The sequence below is a fragment of the Calonectris borealis genome, chromosome 1, assembly GCF_964195595.1.
Source record: "Calonectris borealis chromosome 1, bCalBor7.hap1.2, whole genome shotgun sequence".
NCBI lineage: Eukaryota > Metazoa > Chordata > Aves > Procellariiformes > Procellariidae > Calonectris > Calonectris borealis.
Genome location: NC_134312.1, coordinates 89,664,985 through 89,678,167, shown reverse-complemented (window position 1 = coordinate 89,678,167; position 13,183 = coordinate 89,664,985). Strand labels below are relative to the sequence as shown.

Genomic DNA, 13,183 nt, shown 5'->3' with positions numbered 1-13,183 from the left:
GCATCTGTCTGTCCTGGAGTATGAAAATGCTTTCTATACAGCACCGGCTGGACCAAGCACATCAGATATCAGGAAACTGTCCGGCACATCAACCTGCAAACGCTTTCCTGCACGTTTCAAGAATACCTTTGTAATGAGGGCTTCTCCTTATCACCTATCTTACACTGAGTAAGTGCCCTGCACCTCAAAAGTGGGTCACAGCCCTTGTCAAATAGGATGGACACGGCGTGCAGGATACGTATGGAAGCACACCCATTTTGCAGCCTGCCTTTGGTTGCCCAAGCCCCGAGACAGCCGGCTGCTGTGCTGACTCAGGTCTGACTCAGGGGAAGAGTGCCACGTACTGAATCACCTCTGCCACATCCTGCAGCACCTAGGATTTTCTCTGGGAGTCTCCCAACTGATATTACCCAGCTTTTAAGCTTTCACTGGCAACAGAATACAATATGGAGTGGCTACAGGCCAACAGTGAGCTTTTAAAAGGTTTCTGACAGAAACTTGAGAGAGCATGAGAGGCAGAAAAGAAATTCACTCAGTGCTGGCCAAAACCCAAAAGCATCTGCCTCGTGCCCGAAGACGACACAAGCAAACTCAGTAAGAAGCAACTGCAACTACTTAGACGAGGCAGTGAGCACACTGACTGAACTCCCTAACCAGACTTTTAAGTGCTATTGCCTTTGGGGAAAAATACTCTCCATCCACGCTCCACGGAGGCCATGTGTACTGAAGCTAGCCGTTTCTCCTCTTCCTAGGCATCACAAACTCACACCCCAAATCAGTATTAACTTCAGACTGTCTGAGAGCTCAGAAATTAGGTACAAACCAATCCGCAAGGATTGCTAAAACACAGGGGAAGTAATGATTTTTTTAATAGTGGAAGCCTGAGCAAGAGAGAACAACAAACTAAACAGTTGACCGTGGAGACTAACAGCCCTGGGTTAGGATTTGGGTTGGTGACCACAGCTAGCACCCAAATGACCACCTACCAAGAGCAAGTTTCAGGTGATGCTGGAACGAACCTTTCCTCCCCGTTCACCCTGAGGGCCGAGGTGGCTTGCGGACCACAGCAGAGGGAAGGTGCCTGGGCAGGGGGAGCGAGGGTGGGGAGGGAAGCAGGCAGGCGCACGTTCTCACCTGAGGCCGCTGTAGCGTTTGTAGGGGTTGAAGCAGCTGCTTGGTTCCGGGCATGAGCAGGGATGAGGATCGAAGCCAGAGATGGGTTACTTGACAGTTCTGGAGGGGAGGTGGAACAAACAGAGTTAGCTCATCGTCCATGAAGAGCCCCGCATGCAGGCTCAGCTCCTCAGGTTCACCTCCCGTAACAGCAACCTTGGGTGAGACGCATGCCCTTACAGCCAAAGGTCACGTTACGTTTTATTCTTTGCTGACTAGCGAGAGGAAGCCACAGCCATATTCGGCAAGGCAGTCTCCAGAGCAGGACTGTCAAAACTACAAGTAGTGGTGCAAAGGAATTATTTCCTAGAGAAAGACAGTGGCTTGGGAGTTAGCAAAGAACCAGCCAAGCCCGTTCCTTATCAACAGCCTGATAACACTGTTTCCTTCTGAGCACTGGAAGGATTCTCTTCACAAACCTACTTGCAATCAGTCTCAAGGAGAAGGCTGATAACAGTGGTGCTGCTTTGGGCACTGGTTCAGCAAGCAAGCAGCTGCCACAGTTGCTCCAAGAGCTTCAGGGATTCAGTTCTTTGGCTCACTCAAGCATCACTTTCTCAAGGACCCGGAAACCCAAGACCAATCTCTCACAGCAGTCTCCTTGAGCGAGGCCAAGAAGGGGTGACATCTCCTTTAAAGGCACAGGGAAAGGCAAAGGGAATTGGTCTGCTGGGCAATTTAAATGGACAACAAAATGATGCAACCATTCTTTCTGAAGACATAAACCAAGGAAAAAACAGTCATGTCTTTTAGGCTCCAAATCTAATAGAGTTTTAATGTGTATCAGAATGAGAAAAAGGCATCTTACAGCCACAACTGTAGGAGGATTAAGGACAACCCATTGCCAACAAATGACAATCTTCTGGCACCCTTTCAAGAGAATCTAGTGCCTCACAGAAGGTGGGACTGAGCCGAGACAAGACAGGTCCTGTTTGTTTCAGAAACAGGAGTGACTGACTGTCTCTTGAGAAAGCAACATCCGGTGAAAAGGATGTGAACAGTCACCTCATGGAAGGAGACTGATGACTTTTGGAGCTCCAGGAGGTCATCTGGAGGAGAAATGAGAATAGACAGCTTTTTATCTAAGACCTCCAGATAGCAAGGGCTGTACAGAAACCAGTCCAAATCATGCCGTGGGTTCAGTAAGGTGGTTTTGTACATAGTCTTAAATTATTTGAGCTCATTTTTATGAGCCTATTGCTTTTCTTTAACACAAGCTTTAAATTTAGGGCCTAAAGGGATCAGTAGTCTACTTGGCGATTTTTTTTTCCTCCATTAAGTTACATTAAGTTTCTTTATTGCTGGGAGGGCGAGATGCAGAAGACTCTCACCTGCTTACAACCCTCTTATTACTACATATTTTGAGACTGCATTTCAGCACTTATGAACACAAGCTCCAGTCTAGAACCAAACAGAAGTTGCTACATTATCTGCAACCCATCCAATCTATCCTGTAATACTCCATTCCAGTCTAAGCAGACCTAGCTAGTCCTTCTACAAAGCCTCAATGCTCACAGTATTTGTACAAATACCAATCCTCAAATTCATGTGGGAATAATTCAGAATTCATATATTCATAATATAATTCAGAATTCATAAGTCTCCATTTTAAATGGAAAAATAAGCTGAAGAAACATGAATCCTCAAGTGTCAAAGCTGAACACCAGTGATAAACCTATACTTTAATACTAATTTGGGTATTAGCTGTTCTGTGCTAGAAGATGTTGTTCCTTTAGTGTTTTTAGCTATTACTGGGAATTTGCTGTTCAGCTCGCTGTTTTAAAAGTTTCTGTCATCCCCGCATTATTTTCTGCTCATCGCTGGCAGCAGTACAGGGCCGTGACCCAAACAAGAGCAGAGCTAAAACATCAAGGAAACCAAATGACATTTGCTACCTTCCGGTGCTAAGCGGTGCCTCAAGGATGCAGCTATAGGCTGCCTGCATCGCTGTAGCCAAAGAACCAGCTGATCCGACAAAACACCACCCTTGCAACGCCACTTCGACGCCACTCTCATTCCTCCCATACATTCATCTAATGCCATCAGAACACCTCCTTTCGCAGCACCAACTATGGCAAGCATACTGTTTTTTATTGTTTTTAAGGCAAGTGCAACTATTTCTCTGACGCTACCTTAAAGAACTTGCATAGAGACTAGAAGACTGATCTTGTTCCTCTCTTCTCAGACCCCACATTATCTTTCTTGGTATGAAGTTTCTTAAATTTAGCATGCTCTGAATGTCTTGACACTTCACTTAGAGGAGCAACTCAATTCAGTCAAGAAATAACCAAAGTAAATTGAACTCTTTTGGCTGAAGTTTAATAGCAGCTTTGCTTGAGAACTTGTTTGAATTTTTGTTTTGCCATATTTTTGCAGCTATCCCGTCTGTAAGGATAAGACATGTCAATAGTGACGAAAAAGCTTGACCTGTGGTATCTGCAGTCTACAAAGTATTGAGAACCTCTGTTTTCAGTGATTTCCAACACAGTATTTGGACAAGCTGTTGAACTGTAGCTGCTTATATAAATCAAACTTGCAATTCAAGGTTGGGTTAATTATAACCAATACTGTTGCAAGAGGTATTGTGATCAAGGCAATCCAGACAAAGTTTTCAAAACCATGATGTGAACAGAGCAGCTGTCCTAATTCATTTGAGAGCCAACTCCCATTCACATCAGCTGGGAGAACACCTTTGGCTTGCTCCTGATCAAATCATGCCATCTGCAGCCAGTTTACATCTCCAATAAGGAACAGGAATGAAAATGTCTAGCTTTACTAGAACACCAGATCATCTTCATTCCCCAAACACAAGAAAATGCTTGGTGTTGAGAAATAGCGCAGTGCTCTTTTTCAGTATCGTTATGTTTGATGTATCAACACTCCCAGAATCCTCCGGAAAAACTAATCTTGTACCATGTTTGCTTTGTCACAATAACAAACTTTCCATGTAACTCAAGTTCTTCCAGTCATTTCTCCTCAACCTTAGAAGAGTGCTGGAAGCTGCACAAGTTTCATCATTTTCCTTTCTTCTCTCCCCCCCACATGCCCTGAGCAGAAATAACGCTGTCTAAAAAAAACCTAGATGGCACTCAAATGGTCACACTAAGGATTTCTGGTCACACTGAAAGAGTTTGGTTAGAAATTAAGGGTTGTTTTTTTTTTTTATATATATATATAAAAATAAATCTTTTTTTTAGGCCACGACCCAGGCTCATTTAAAAAACAAAACAAAACAAAACAACAAAAAAACCCTAAAACACAAAACCCCACACTTTAGCAAAAAAGTAATTTGTCATTGAGAAGCATGATAACCATCAAGGGAGGTTTAGATTGGACATTAGGAAAAATTTCTTTACTGAAAGAGTGGTCAGGCCTTGGAACAGGCTGCCCAGGGAAGTGGTTGAGTCACCATCCCTGGATGTATTTAAAAGACGTGTAGATGAGGCGCTTAGGGAAATGGTGTAGTGGGCATGGTGGTGTTGCGTTGACGGTTGGACTCGATGATCTTGGAGGTCGTTTCCAACCTTAATGATTCTATGATTCCTAAGTGCTGAATCACAGGAGAATTTTACAGTCTTTAATGGCCAACATGGAGTGACAGTAACATTTGTGACCCAGCACAATCACCGATATGTTACAGGAAGTTTAGGAAATGGTAGTCATTTCACAGATTGTTTGAAAATTCAGCTTCTAAGAGAAAAATTGCTTTCTATGCTTTCTGTCTTGTAGGTCTAACAGCCACTGAACTGCAACTCTGTGGCTAGTGGAAATACCTCTTTGGCCAAAATAATTTTTTCAAACCCCAATTAGCACATAACATTTGTTTAAATACTAAGAGAAACTTACAGGCAAGACATTAAGGATGACCAGATAAAGCTCTCGTCAACAGATCTCATCTCTAAAATAATGTAAGCACCTACATGCTCCACAACTACTGCTGGCAGCCAAAGACCATGATCTTTACCTTTCATATACTCCCACCGCTTTTTTTCTAGCCTATATCTGAGCAGCATCAGAGCCCAAGATCAGCAGATTTGGTATGATGCGTAGGTTCTTTCTGAAAATCAATTCAGTGTGTTAATGGTCAGATTTATATTGTTATTTCTAACAGTTTTGCCTTCAAGCCTTCTGCAGCTACCTCCTCCTTCATGGGTTTCAGGCAACTGGGTATAGCCAAATAAAACACTTCTAAAACTTAATATTGTCTGTTGAAAACAAATGCCATTGAAACCAAAGGATGTCTTTCATTACTTTTTAAATTACCACAGATGACTTAACATGAGTCATCATCTGATTTCCAATGACCTGCTCTATTTCCCAGTTGGGATTTCAGCACTGGACTAGCCAATTTGACAGGACCTTGCAGTCTGGCTAAAGAGCAAGGACTGCACAGTGGTCACAGGAGGAGCAAAAGCTTCTTGTCTATCTTGAGGTCCTAATCAGGACTGCTGCTACATGAGACACACTGCTGCATATTTATTAATTACAAATGTCTTAAAATCACTGCGCTAAGCAATATATTTATTTATTCTAAAAAACTCTGGTTATTTTTTTGAGTTTGGCTGGTCATCTGCAACAGAGCTTATTTGGAAATGGGTTAATGACCAGCCTCTGTCCTGCCTTCCCTTTCTAGATGGTGAAACTGGCACCTGCTGATGACAGAAACCTGCTTTTTGAATCTTATGGAAATCACTCCACTGAAACTGATTTCTCTTGCCATTCCCATGAGTCACTATGCAAGGGGACAGCACATCAGCTCCGTAGGATGGCAAAAGAGGAGCTTTACATTTGCTTGAGCATTAGGGTAGCTTACCCAGCAGTTCCCACACTGCCTGCGGGGCAACCAGGGACACACTCCCAATACATACATTTAACATACTTCCCCCCAAGGATTTTTAAAAAGACTTACTATAGAGCTTTCTAACACTTTTTTAAATCCTTGTTTTCATGTAGTAGACAGGCCCAATCTTAACATCATTAAGAAACAATTAATAAGAAACACTTTCAAAAAGAACTGGGGTGAAGGTGTATTAAGATACTGGGATCAAAACTATCTTAGCTACTGAAGGTGGCCTTAGAGTGGGAAGAAAAGGCAACTCATGAGTACTGTAACAAGGAAGGACCTGTAACATAACCACTAAATTCATAACAACAGATGCAGGAATCAGCACAGAGGACAGTGACCTGGAAGCACAAGCTATTTTCTTGAACACTTTAAGGTGTTCATGCTTCAGAAATGTTTTAGTATATTCAATATATTTACCCTCTGCAAGGCAGCCACTCAAAGCAAGTTAAAAGTTTATTTCCAGGCAGCTTAAAATACTACTTTGTACAGACACAAAGCTTTTTGCCCCTCTCCCCCCCCCCCTTTTTTTTTTTTTAAATAAAAGGGCTCCACGTGTTGAAGGAGAGGGCTCCGTTTCACATTTTAGCAGATGGGCATTGCATGTACTACAGAGTTTGAAAAATTACATTAATGCTAGCTGAGCCAAAAGGTGTTTTAGACTTTCAACAGAAAATGCACACAGATCTATTCTTGCTCAAAGGGTGAGAATTGGCAGCTAATCACTTTAAAAAAAAAAAAGTGCTGCAAAATTAATTACTAGCATATTTGTATGCCATACTTCTCACATTTTGTGTCTTGGCAGGCAAAACTGTTCTAGGGGGGATATCAGTTTTACATTTCTGACTTCTGTGGAAAAAAAATACATGAATGGTTTTAAAATTTGATACCAGTCTGGCTTAAAATAAAAAAGTTAGTTGTCCGTCATTTTTACAGTTTCTAAATGACTGAGTCAATGTAATGCCAGATGAACTGTATAGCACATAAAACCTGGACACGAAAGCCTCTGTATTTATCTCGCATCCAGAACCAAAATGGACAGCAACACTACAACTTCCCTGCCAAACCTAATATGCATTACTCCTTGTTACGGTGTTTCAGGTATGAAGGAGCAGGATCATTTCCAAAACAATAATCCAATCTCCACGGTCCACTGACTGTGATATTTCACACAAAACCATCAGTTAGGTTACAGACATTGAACTGCAAAACGTAAGCCTTCTTGACGCAATCCAATAGTAACAAGCCTCGGTCCCCTGCACTAAGTTTGAATCGAAGGCACCATGCATCTGAAAATCCCATAACCCATTTCTCCAAGTCCCTTTCCTCTCTTTTGGAAATGGACAGCTGCTTATGCAACCGCTTAAATAACCTTAGTCCTCCTCGGAGATTTTTTACTTTTGAGGGAGTGACATTTACATTACAGTGAACATTTATCCCAGTGCTTCTTCCTAAAGCAGGGATCCTTCAACGCTCACAGGCTACCTTGAGTGGTGAAATTGAAGAGTGCAGGTTTCTCTCGCCCATTTGGTAACTTGACATTTGGGTCCCGTAGTTCATCGAAGAAAGAGTGCGCACAGGCCTCCAGGGGAGTCAGGCGGGCAGTGGGGGTGTACTCCAACAGACGGCTACATAGCGCAATTGCTTCTGGTGGAGTGCGGGGCCGGAAGACCTAAAAAAAAAAACAAAAAACAAGGAGAAACAGGTTGTCTGGGTATGTTTCTTTTCTTTGCTGACCAGAAGCAAGTCAGAGCAATTAAACCTTTCATTGCCCAACAAGCTGGAACCAACTTGTGGTTTGTGCTCATCAGAGTCCTCCAGTAAGGATGGGGAAATCCAGTTTCTGGGGTTGAGAAAGGGTTAATTGCAAAGTCTTGCACTAGAGTGAAGGTGCAATGCCAGCAAGAGACTTCATGAGAGCGCACTCAGAAAAACAACTTTAAGAATGAAGGGGAAACTCATTCAAAAATCATGACAAACACACACAGGTGCTACCAGCCATGCATATGAGGTGGAGTGAAGGTGGGAAGGAGGGTTCAAATGAGCAGGATTCACTGGATGTAAAAATTGAATAAGGCCCCGCTATGGTTTTGGGTTGGGTTTTTTTGGCTAGTGAATGAAGTCTTACTAACATGGACTTTTGCAGGCAAGCAGGTCAGATTGTTGCTATGGAGGCTGCTGTTCAACTTTGGAGAACAACAAGGAAAGCACGGGTGGGGTGCAGGAAACGTCTAGCTCTAATTTGCAAGTTACTCCTTCCGTGACCTTATTCTGGCAAGTCATTCCGATAAGCTTATTAGGATAATTCCTGCACATTTGGTATTTGTAAGGACAGCTGAGAGTTGTATCAAGAGAACCAACTATTTTACTCTGATTTTTACCTTGAGTGATTACAAAAAGGAGTTCTTCACTGCAGCTTTGTTTTAAACCTCTAAGAACAGTTCTACCCACCACTAATCACACCCCCATCGTCCTTTCTTCATTACATCAAAAGCAAAATATGAGTTAATCATGTACGTGACCTGGATGGCCTACTCAAGCACTTGTGTCTCGCTAAGTTGCGGGTGATACACAGGCTGGGGAAAAGGGAGTGGGGTGGGTGTGAGTGTTAAGTTCTGATGCCAGCATTTTTGGTAAAAATTGAGCTAATCCAAAATGCTTTTGCACCAGTGCAGGTGAACCCAAGCCACATAACACCAAGGGAAAGAAGGAGAAAAAAAAAAAAAAATCAGTGCATGACATGCTAGTTAATCACAAATGAGGAACTTGCACAGGCACTCCCTTAAGTAGGTTTTAAACCAGACATATGCTCTCGTGAATGAGAATCAAACACAAATGCTAAGTTCTCCAGGGACTGAAATTTTATCCCCTTGGTGCCCAGGTGGCTCAGGAGCACCCAGGTTTGCTGCAGTGCGTGCTGTGCTAACTAACTTGTGTGGCCGGGAATCCTGACTCGGGGAGTCAAAGAGCCAGGTACCAAAAGAGCAGAATTTACTTCTACTACCGGGTTATTGAAAAACAAACCAAAAACGTTTTCACAGGAGGCCTATAATGACAAAATTAAAGGCTTTAGCTTAATGCTGCCAGCAGAGAATTCTGCTGACCACCGTGCTGTGAATATACAGTTATGTGGAGGGGCAGCAGAAGCTGTTCAGCACCAAGACCTGTTGCCCGCAGAGTTTGGATTGCTGACCACAGTGCAAAGTGGATGCAAGTATCACTCCCAAGTCACTGCCTGTCCAGAACAAAATCTAAGGCTGTCTCCAATTAAAAAAAAAAACAAAAAACAAACTTTTTTTTTTTTTTAACCCCATGGTAAGTAGCACAAATGAGTACGTCTTGAGGTAAATCCACAGAAGTGAAGTCGCTTGGTATTTAACATTGAAGTAAAACTACTGAGGTATCCCTCATCCACCTTCTCACTGATGTTTTAACAGGCTTGCTTTACCACAGCTTGAAATTGAAGTACTTCACTCTTAGCTGTGTTTTTCCCTCAGGACAGCTCACATACCAGCTACTATACAGATTTTTAAAAAGAAAAAAAATCATTTTTTTCCTTAAGGCAAAGATGACAAGCCCTTATCTTGAGCAAATTAGTAGGCAGACAGTCGCAAATCTGCCATCTGTAAAAGAAGTACTCTTGTTTGTCCACTCTTAAACTCCTCATTTTCGAGTCAGTGAAACCCTAACATCTGTTCTTAAACCCTGTTGAGAACTCCTCAGCCTGCCTTTGGATCAGAAATTACTCACTTAGGGTAGGCAGTTCCCAAAGTCTGCCCTAACTGCTTTAAACCAGGGAGGGAAAAAATAAAAAATAAATTAGAAGGCCTCGCAGACGCCTCCTCCTGCAACAAGTGGTGACTAACACATGAAGTGAGTTACAGGTCTGTGCCCATCTCATCTCTATCACCTTGTGTTACAACACTCGCCTGGCTGCTGCCTCAAGGATGCGATTTGAACTCAAATATTGCACTTCTAGCATTTCTCTCTTTTTTTTCAAGGCTAGGCCTAGTAATTTGAAAAAATGTTTAAGTACATACCCGTACTCCTGAGGTGAAATGTCCTGTTCCTGACGAGTCCTAAAGATGATAATGCAGTGAAATAATCCAAACAGGGGGAGTCAATCCAAAAGAGAATAGTCCAGCAAGGAAAAATATAGCCAATATTATAAGAAATCCATGGTGTGGGGGACATAGAAAATGTTTATACAATTAGAAACTTTAAACATCAGTCTCCATAGCAGCAAGTCCAACTTCACCACAGTGTATGCCAAAAAATCGATTGTGCAATGGTGAGGCATAGTATAGAAACATTTCTATATTAAATTTATGTTCCAATGCCAGTGCATTTACTAAAAAAATAAAAAAAATTGAAATCAAAACTCTAACTCGAACTAAAAGGGTAATTGAAATTCCCATCATAAAGAATTTTCAGTCCTTGGTCCTGGATATAAATGTCCACAGACAATGGGGCCAGATTAGTTTGTCCCCAAAGGTGCATCCCACTTGTAAATCGGTCCCAGAGACACAATGTAAACTTTTGGGTTGTTTTGGTTTCTTTTTTTTTTTTTTTCTTTTTCCAAAAAAACCAAACCCCTAGCAATTTATAATTTGTGCTGAAGAGAAAGTAAAAATCCGAGATCTGTACTTTGAATTTGGATGCTTTTAATTTGCGTGAGCTATGAGTGCTTCAGGCCGCCGCGGATTATTCTCCATTTTGGATTGACTTCCCCCGCCACTGGATTTTGTTTGCTGGCGTTATCTCTTTAGGATTCTTCAGGAACTGGACGTACCACCTCAGGAATGCGGGTATGGACTGAATTTCTCTCTATTGCGGGTTTATTCCCCCTCATACCCGTCGCACCGTTACTTAAGAAATTTTTTTCCCCTCAATTTGTCCCCTCCCACCTCCCTTTTGAATAACGCCCTAAGAAATAAAAGCAAAACCCCCTGCGGTCTTTTAGCTCTTCCCATTCAACACAGTTCCACCGGGAAAGCTGCCCAATTCGCCCACCGAGAACTACATGAGCGGCTGCCGCCCACGGCAATGGGTACGCCAGCACTTCCATGCCACGGGGCGCCGACGCCAAGGCAATGCTGGGCCGGCGCCCCGTGGTGGGAAGGGATGGGAGGACAGACAGACAGCAGGACTCGTGAGCCATGAAGCCCCTCGCGTGTACGGCTCAGCGGGAGATTAAGGTCTCTGTAGTTCTCAGTGAGGGAATCGATTTAGTAAATAATCCGCGGATTCTTTTTAGTCTGCGGACTAAAATTTAGTGCACGGACTAAAATCCGGCCCATCGGAGCAAAGTCTGTCTCGGTCTAAAATACATCTGGGTGAAAGCAAAAGAAAAAAAAAAATAAAAAAAGAAAGAAAAAAGGAGAAAGGAAAAAAAAGGAAAAAAGCTAAGTGCACAAAGTAAAGTGTTTGGGCGGACTAACATTTAGTATGCAGACTAAATATGGCCGGGCAAAAGGCACAGCAAGTCCACAAACGAAAAACAAAAATAAAACACTGACAGGAACTTTTAAAGCAATCAAATACTACCCCACCGGCGCAGCAATTCATTTTTCTAAAATGAAACAAGACCTTTTGTAAGGCTATTTGTCCACAGGAGGGACCGAAGGCTCAAGCTTTCATTTTAAAAAATGAACCTGTTTTGGAGATAAACAAATGCAAAAAAAAGGCTTTACATACAATATTTTTCAAGGAAAATTTGCACTTGCATAACTCAAAACCTCTTGTTTCTGCAAAGCAAATGAATTTCAGGCTGAGACCCAGGTTGCTGGTTTTTTATTTGGTTGGGTTTTGTTTTTGGATGAGTTACAAAAAACTCTGAATGAGCATGTCAAATGGAAATGCCGACTCATCCAAAACCACAGCTTTTGGTGCTTTTGGGTTTCCCCCACCCACCCCTTCAGTTCCCAATAAATCTATACCTCACCAAAAAGCTGAGGGACCAGTGCAAATTCTTTCTTTGTTCAGGCATGCTGGTGATGCTCAAATGCTGACAGACCGTAACACCTAGACAGCAAAGCCAGACACACTCCTCTCTCCTTTCTAAGCTACGCTGCTATCAATACGAATTTTTAATGTTACTCCCCCTTCATTTTTCTGGAACTACCACCATCTTCAGCATTTCAAAAACGATTGCCAGGCTTAAATGCCCCTGGTGCACTATGCGGCTCTCATCCCCAAATGACTTCAATTTAGATGAAGTCTTTGTGCACTAGTCACATTTTATCTTACTAATTTGAAATGGTTCCTACCAGTGTAGAGGAGTTCATGCCCCTTCTGAATTCTATTTATTTTATTTTTTTTGCGCTCATGGAAAGACAGAAGAAAAAGGAAAGCACAGGATTCTCCTGTTTCACTTCACTCACATCAGCATTCAGCTCTCAAATAAAACCACATGGGGCAAGAGCTAAGTATTGTTTTAACAGAATGGTTGCTCTGACTTTCAGTTCATTGACATTCTTCAAACAGACTTTCCATGCACAACGCAGAGCTCCGTCGTCTTGGTCTAAATAAGCCCCGAAGCCAAAGCTTCACAATGTTACACCAAGGTGCTCTTCTAGTCAGCGTGTATTAAAAGACATGACTTCATGCCATCAACCACTGTGCATTTTGCATACAGATTGTGAATACCGCTCGCATGCTGTGCTCCCTAAGAGAGCAGAGGCTTATGAAAATGACATCTGTTGCTAACACATCAAGTTTGTGACACCACGGTTAAAAATCTCCTCACCAGCTTCAGAGACTCATAGGCTTTGCCAAGAACTACCCACACCACCGATTCAGGCTGACAGTCTGTGCTTACATCTCCTTTTGGTTTGCAAGCACATCTTTGATGGCACATGAACATTAGGGAAGAGAGAAAGCTCCTCCCTTCAACCAAAAACTTGTACTGTTTACAAGCGATCAAAGCCGTCAGATACAGGACACGGCCCTCAAATCAACTTTTTAAAAATGCAATCGCACAATACGACTACCATGACTTTACAACATGAAGCGATATTTCGGTCAGGCGAATTTAACGTAATAAGGCTTACGATAAACACGACACGTTCATAAACACAAAAGGAGAGGGAAGAGACACATGCCAGAGAGCAACGTTTGCACTGAGCTCCACCTGACACTAGGAAACCCAAAGCTGCGGCTGAAGCT

General features: G+C 42.5%; 1 protein-coding gene across 4 annotated transcripts in view; it reads right to left on the bottom strand.

The window, feature by feature from the left end:
- Nucleotides 1-13,183, bottom strand: part of GSK3B (glycogen synthase kinase 3 beta) — a 151,810-nt gene that overhangs the window by 7,385 nt on the left and 131,242 nt on the right. Inside the window, exons 9-12 of one of the 4 annotated variants that reach the window (XR_012676275.1) lie at nt 10,057-10,095; nt 7,502-7,688; nt 1,597-1,804; nt 1,145-1,233 (exon numbers count right to left, since the gene is read on the bottom strand). Coding sequence is in view for 3 of the 4 variants with exons in the window: in XM_075166473.1 (XP_075022574.1) it covers nt 1,135-1,233; nt 7,502-7,688; nt 10,057-10,095 (325 nt within the window). In the remaining variant the exon portion in view is untranslated. Of the gene's footprint in view, nt 1-1,134; nt 1,234-1,596; nt 1,805-7,501; nt 7,689-10,056; nt 10,096-13,183 lie in introns of those variants that run through there. The other 3 variants (XM_075166473.1, XM_075166488.1, XM_075166483.1) reach the window with 3 other exon arrangements.